Source organism: Benincasa hispida, chromosome 1, assembly GCF_027475165.1.
Source record: "Benincasa hispida cultivar pf3 chromosome 1, pf3_genome.v1.1, whole genome shotgun sequence".
NCBI lineage: Eukaryota > Viridiplantae > Streptophyta > Magnoliopsida > Cucurbitales > Cucurbitaceae > Benincasa > Benincasa hispida.
The window spans coordinates 86,808,850-86,815,940 of NC_143478.1; the positions used below are offsets into that span (position 1 = coordinate 86,808,850).

General features: G+C 31.1%; 1 protein-coding gene across 1 annotated transcript; it reads right to left on the reverse strand.

The window, feature by feature from the left end:
* Nucleotides 1-1,638: 1,638 nt before the first annotated feature.
* Nucleotides 1,639-6,103, reverse strand: TBL31 (trichome birefringence-like protein (DUF828)). Its single transcript, XM_039050098.2, has 5 exons — nucleotides 5,663-6,103; nucleotides 5,245-5,416; nucleotides 3,975-4,174; nucleotides 2,625-2,771; nucleotides 1,639-2,260 (listed from the first exon to the last, which is right to left on the reverse strand). The coding sequence occupies exons 1-5, from the start codon at nucleotides 6,034-6,036 to the stop codon at nucleotides 1,906-1,908; spliced, it is 1,248 nt and encodes a 415-aa protein (XP_038906026.1). The 5' UTR covers nucleotides 6,037-6,103; the 3' UTR covers nucleotides 1,639-1,905.
* Between the last annotated feature and the right edge of the window lie 988 nt (nucleotides 6,104-7,091).

Consider the following 7,091-nt stretch of genomic DNA (forward strand, 5'->3'; position numbering starts at 1 on the left):
ATCACCCATAACTTGCAATGAAATAGTACCAGAAATGGGGAACAATATGTTGCCAAATAAAGCTTTTGCTGTCTATTATACTACACTTCACAATGATGGGATTGATATCATCAAAGGATATTCTGATTATATTACGTCTCACATCGACTCGGATCGAAACTACTGTTCTAGTTTCGCCTCATCCATCGAATCATTTGGTTTGTGCCTTCTACAAGCTTTTTTTCCTTCTTCATTCAATTATATATTGAGAAAATGATAAATAACTCTTTCTTTTTTATGAGTAATTTCCTTCTTTTTGTAGGGTCATCAGATGACTATAGTAGTTGTGAACCTACTGACTTCAACAAGGAAGCAGATGATTTATCTCATCAAGTTGAGCTTCAAGAGAGCTGTGTCATTGTGGATTATACTACTACCCATGATGATGTCTCTAATGAAGCCCCAAAGCAACCTTCATATAAGGTATTTTGTTTCTGATATAAGCTCTTGGGGATCAATTAAGATCATCAATGATTTGCTATAATTTATTTTCACAATACGACAAAAACATCGACATAGACACGAAATATAATACTAGCTACAACTCTTGTTATTGCTTTTTTTTTTTCTTAGCTCAACAATTGTAGGGTAGGAAATCAAATCATCAAATTCCGGGGCCATTATATGTGTTTTACCCACTCGACCATGTTTGAATTAGCATATGCAAGTCTTATTATACAAAAGACATAAGGGTGGATATGGATACATTTATTTAAATATCGATATTTTAAAGTAAGCTAAATTATTTTCATATTCTTAATTGTGCATTGGCGATAGATTCATGCTTAAAGTAATAAGTTCGATATTTTTCACTCTCGAAATTTATTGTTTTTCTCCAGTTAAAGTATTCATTCAATCATTTTTAGACATGGACATTTGGACTCCAAACCTTTTTGGTTAGAGACATATACCTTAACCAATTGAAGAATTACGTTGAATCTTGAGCTCTTAACATAATAAAACGCTATTAACATCCATTTTTTCACTTTTTTTTTTTTTTAAATAATTATGAAACAGAGAACAATAATGGATGCTTTGTCCTCCAATAAGAGGTTGGCAAGGGAGTACAAAGAGCTAGCTATTTTGCAAGGACACAATGCAAGCTTGCCTGCTACACATACAATGCTTTTGAGGGACTCAGAAACAATCCAAACAAGTGACTCTGAATGGGAGCTTCTTTGAATAAAACAAAACCAGTTTACTTGAAAACTTTTTCCATCAGATTGGTTTTAGACTTATTTTTATGTGTGGACCTGCAGTTGAATTGATGTAGGATATTTCTGATTGAAATTCTTCTTCTTATTATTATTTTTTTAAATTTTATTTTAGAAATAGAACAGAATTGTTTGGATTGGTTTAATGATCTATTATTTTATGATATTTCTCTGATCTATATATGTACTTGTGCTGGCTGCTAACTTCTCATGACCTCAGTAGTTAGGGGTTGTTCGATGACGTTTTTGTTATTCATTTTTCGTTTTTCATTTCTTGCTTCTAACTTTAGAGAGGAACTTTCCCAAAATTGTTTCTAGTATATGGTTTGATCATTTATAGCTTATAGTTGTCAAATACAATTATGATTCAAGGAAACAAATATCAAATAGAGGTAACAATTCCTTAATTTTCATTAAAACTTCCTCCATTCTATTCCTCCCTTTGGAAATTTTATTGAAATTTTCACCTTGGTCCTTTCTTCTTTTTCGTCTTTTAGAATATTACATCACAAATACAGGGTGAAAATTGATCATTTAGAGAAAGTGAATCTATAAATTCGAACAAGTCATGATTTGTTATCCAGTCGAGCTCTGCTATGCTCACGTTCCTAATTAGTGTAAGAGACTTGCCATTTGATGTCGGGGTCGAAACCTACGAAAGATTTTGATGGTTTCTTAACAAGTAAGCATACAAAATTTCATTCCATGTATCAGGAACTCCTGGTAAACACCAATGTATGCAATCTGCAAAATTTTTTGGATCAGATCTCTGTTCTTTGGTCAAAAGCTTGCCACGACGTTCCCCATAAATCGATGTATGAGCATCCTTACGAAACTCAGATAGTTGTGTAATGTTTAATAAAGTTACATTTACTTTGAGATCCTGTATAACATCATGAATTATTTCCATTATCTCAATGCTTGAACCAGTGCCCCAGTGTGGATGGTCAATTGGTTGGGACTCATTGAAGCAGTTCTCATCAGTTCCTTGCCTCCATTCCCAGCTCCTACAACAGATAATTTGCTACCTTTCTTATTAACCTTGAATGGATGAAACTTTGAGGGATGTACCATTTAGTTTATCTGTTCGATCAATTGAAATGCGGTCCCATTTGATAATTTTTTGGTTTTTGATTTTTGGTCATTTTGAATTCAATATTTGGATTCATTAGTGATTTATCGTGATATTAAAGCAGGAGGTCTTGTGTTCGGAATCTAAGATATCAACTTTTATATTTCCATTTAGTGTGCAGAACTTGAGAGCCTTGTGTTTTACTACCCTTAGATAGATTGATTGGAAGAAAAATTTAAGTTGCAATGAGTTATAAGCTCTTGAAAAAGTGAAATAAAAACTAGTAGAATGAAACTCACCACAGATGTGTTGGAGACATTGTCATGAAGAAGACCTTCTGAAAGTGAGGGTTGATGTTGGATTCTACCCAATTTGCCCATGTTTCCATTGCCAATCTGTATGCAGTGCTCACATTATACTCTCTTACATCCTCTCCAGATCCATACCTACAAAGAAGGAATGATAAGCTTACAATCAATTAGGAGTGTTAAAAAAATTCGATATCCGAAAAAATCGATCAACCCAACCTAATCCAACCCGTGCAATTTGAGTTAGATTATCAACTCATTTGAGTTGGGTTGAGTTCAAATAAATGAAAATTTTATGGATTGGGTTGGTTCATAGGTTCATCTAATATAACCCAACCCAGCCCGAATTTATTATTAACTTTAAAATATACTTTCTATTACATATAACACAATTATTTATATATATATTGATTTTAATTTTATTTAATTTCAATATTTTTTTAATAATTTTGTTACGAAAACGACAATTAAAGAACACAAAAAATGAACGTAGAGATATAGAAGATCGACACACAGATATACGTGATTACAATATTATTTGAGAGAATGTTTTTAAAAATTACACCTCTAGGGTTAGAGAGTTTATATAACACACTACTCTAAACCCTATAGTCATAATTGTAAATAACTGCAAATAAATAAATATGCTAGGGTCATAATCATAAATAACTGCAAATAAATAAATATGCTGAATACAAAATCTGAATAGGTTTCGGGGCAATACCCCTGAACCCCCACCAAGGCGCGCCGCCCCTGGACCCTGACTCGCTGACCGGGCATGAGACCCTCGTATTTGGTTGTTCGAAGCGCCAACAACAGATTCAAGGCATTTCAACATTTATTATTCAAACAACTATTAAAAGTAGTTTTTTTTACTTTTAAAAGAAAAGTTTCATTATATAAATTGAAATTGAGTTGTTAATTTTAATTCAATATATGAAAATAATTAAATAAGATTTGTGCTTCTTTCTTTTTAGAACAAAATTTTAAACAAATGGTCGATTAACCCAAACCAACCCAACCCAAATATTTCAGTTGGGTTCATTTCTTAATAAGGGTTATTTGGGTTGAAAAAATCTACCACCGAATAATTGGGTTGAGTGTAAAAAGTCTTTCAACCTAACCCAACCCATGAACACCCCTACAATTAGATGAACACCAGTACAATCAGTAAAGTTACATTGGACGACTTCAAGAGTTTTGGGAGTGACTTTGAAAGGGTGAAAATTATTTTCAAATACGTCATTCCTCTCGTTAAAAATACTACAGAAAGACAAATATTAGTTGATTGGACGACGACATACATAATTAACGGATGGAAGTTAGAAAAGGAATACTTACGTGGCATTGATAACGGGTTTATATCTCCACCAAACATAGCTCTCAAACACCAAAACATCAACCCCTTTCCAGTGGTTGCCATGGTTGGCTATGGAGTCGAGCTTCACCATTCTTTTCAACACAGTATGGTTGGTTGCATGATCACAGATAGATTCAACTATAAATGGTGCCCAGTAGTATTCAATCGATACGTTGTAATCCTGATTCGACAAATACGTAACGTAAATATTTGAATTCTGAAATGATTCATGTATTATTTGGTGTTAGTTTATCAAATTTGTCTAAGAAAATAATAACAAATATGAATTGTTGGGATTTCTTTTTAGTTGGAAGGTACTATATTATCTAGTTACAGTGAAGGGAATTCTATTTCTTCCAATCGTTTGTAGGATGGAAAACAACTAAAAAGTTTTTTGTTTTTCAGTTTCTTTTGTTTTTTATTTTTAGAGATTAAACCTATTTTTTCTCCATTTCTTATAATGATTTACATCTTTAAGTATAATGGTTGAATTCTTAGCCAAATTCCAAATTCAAAAAACATTATTTTAAAAGCTACATTTTTTTTTTAAATTTTCAAAACTTGACTTGATTTTTTACACTATTGGTAAAAAGTAGATAGTAAATGAAAAAATTTGGAGATAGGAGTAGTGTATATAGATTTAATTTTTTAAAAAAATAATAACCAAAAAATCAAATGGTTTCCAACCGGGACTTTAGTTTTTAGTTTTTGAAATTTTTTGCCTATTTTCACATCATATATTTAGAATGATATTCATCATTCCTAAACAATCATGCAAATTCTTAGTCAAAAGTAGTTTGGTTTTTCATAACACTTACTGAAAATAGATTGCATAACTAAGAAACTCATGGATACAAATAAAGTTTATAAACTTAATTTTCAAAACCAAAAAATCAGATAGTTATCTAGCGGACCTTAAAAACCTCGTTTTCCCCTAAAGTTAACATTAGAATATAGACAGAGTTTCGTTAGGGACTAACAAAAGAATGATCTCTCTCTTGATACGAGAATTTTCCCCCTTTTTTTATTATTTGTTTTGAGAGTTTAATAAAAAAATTAACAATAATGAATGACATGTGAAGGTGAGAATTTGAACGTGATCTTCTGGTCGAGAATATATACTTTAACCAATGGAGTAAAAGTGGTTAAAGACGAAGAAAATGTTTTTTTTTTTAAAATTAATTTTTACTATAATAATGTTGAAAAATTATGATGGATAGGTATGGATATTTTCCACAAAGTTTTAAGTACCTCAACTTTGAAGATCTTCCTGGGAGGAACTCTTTCAAGGGATTTCTTTCCTTTGGGAATGGCTGATTGAACCAAGCAGACCATTGATTCAAATTGCCCTCTCTGTATTGAATCCCCAACAAACATTATTCTTTTGTCCCTCAAAATATCCAACAGTTTCAATGCATCAAACCTGACAAATCATTCCAAATATACACCAACATGAGATTAATCATATAGTTCTAATTATGCTTTCTATATCAAGTAAAAGGCAAAATTCCTTTAATACATATATATAACTATTATCTCGATTAAAAGATTAGAGATTTGAATCTCTAATCCTACCATTTTTTACAGCGATGTTTGAATTAACAATGTGGATGTTTTTGTTTATTACGATTACAGATCGGGATCGAAAGAAGGAAACAAATTAGAATACCTTGGCAAATTGCAAGAATTAGGTTGCCATCTCCATTTCTTATAGAAAGAATCAGGTCTTCCATTCTTTTGGCAAGTAACTTGTTTTACCAAAAATGGACATGCCTCTTCTTCATACAGAGGATATGATGCATTGTCCCATTCCCATTTCCCTTCAAATAAATTGCAGTTTTCATCTATGAGGTCTTTTGAAGAGACAACAATCGGTAGCGGATGTTTTTCGCTTCTCGGTCGGCCATACATCTTGAAAACAAAGCTTCCATGACTCTTTAGATCATCTAAGACTAATCGAGCGAGTCCGAGGACGAGAAGAGCGGCCAATGCTACCGGAAAGATGGAATGAACTTGCCGATCCAAAGAGAGTTGCTTCAACATTTTCTTTTGTGTGTGATGAAATGATTTTCTTTACTATTGTTGGACGTTGTGTTTATTGGGAAGTTGCTGAATTATTGATCATTCTTTAGTTTGAAGTATCCTTTCTCTTTTGTGCAACCACCAGTTGGTGGAATGTAGGTTGTACTTTCATGCTTTGCAAAGTTATGAATTGTTCTCATGTTGGATCTAATACTTTTGTTTTGTTCGGGAGATTTAAACCTTTGATCTCAAAGAAAGGAGTATATATTAGCTACAGTTGAATTATGCTTATCGAATCTTTTTCTTTATTTCTTCCCTAAGTTTTTAGTCGATAATATAATGTCTTAACTACGGTATTAAATTTTCGCTGACATGTTGACATTTTTGTCAACATTTTATATTTTGGTATTTATGAAGTTGTTAAAATGGTACACATACTCATAAATTGAAAATCATCAAGTTTTCTTAATTCAAATATTGTATATCAAGTTTCTTAAAATCAACATCACATTCGTGTCTTTTAATTATAAGTTATAACTTTTGTTTGAAGAACTTTATTTTGAGTCAACATTACTCTTACATTTTAAAGTTCATTAATCAAACCTTTAAAAACAACAGGCTTTTACATTCCACTTCATATTTTATCCAATAATATCCACTTTCTTTAATAGTCATACTCATAATCATTTTAAGTTAATGATTTGAATTAAACTTGGATTAGGTTTTAATTTAATGAATACATTTATTAGATTAAACTATAAAATTTAAATTCTAAATTTTAAAAAATTTAGATTGTGATATCTAAATTATGATTATAAAATATGAAGACTAAACCATTCGAATGAATATAAAAGAACTTCTTAATCTCATAAAAAAACAATAGATATCCTTCCGGATAAAAATAATTTTACATAAAACCTATATTATTTAACCTAACCCAAGTCCACTTGAAGACAGTTTAGAATAACAATCAAATAAATGAATAAGAAAAAAAACTTAAAAAGGTCCGCACAATAAGAAAATAAAAAGAAAGAAAAGGAAAGAAAATATTTAATTATTCAATAAATAAATATCTG

Bases quoted from the DNA above. Each gene is read 5' to 3' on its own strand.
- TBL31 (XM_039050098.2), bottom strand. From the start codon at position 6,036: ATGTTGAAGCAACTCTCTTTGGATCGGCAAGTTCATTCCATCTTTCCG. The intron at 4,175-5,244 runs GTACTTAAAACT...TTGTCGAATCAG, and splicing joins GGAAGATCTTCAAAGTTGAG to GATTACAACGTATCGATTGA. The intron at 2,261-2,624 runs GTGAGTTTCATT...TATCTGTTGTAG, and splicing joins ATGTCTCCAACACATCTGTG to GAGCTGGGAATGGAGGCAAG.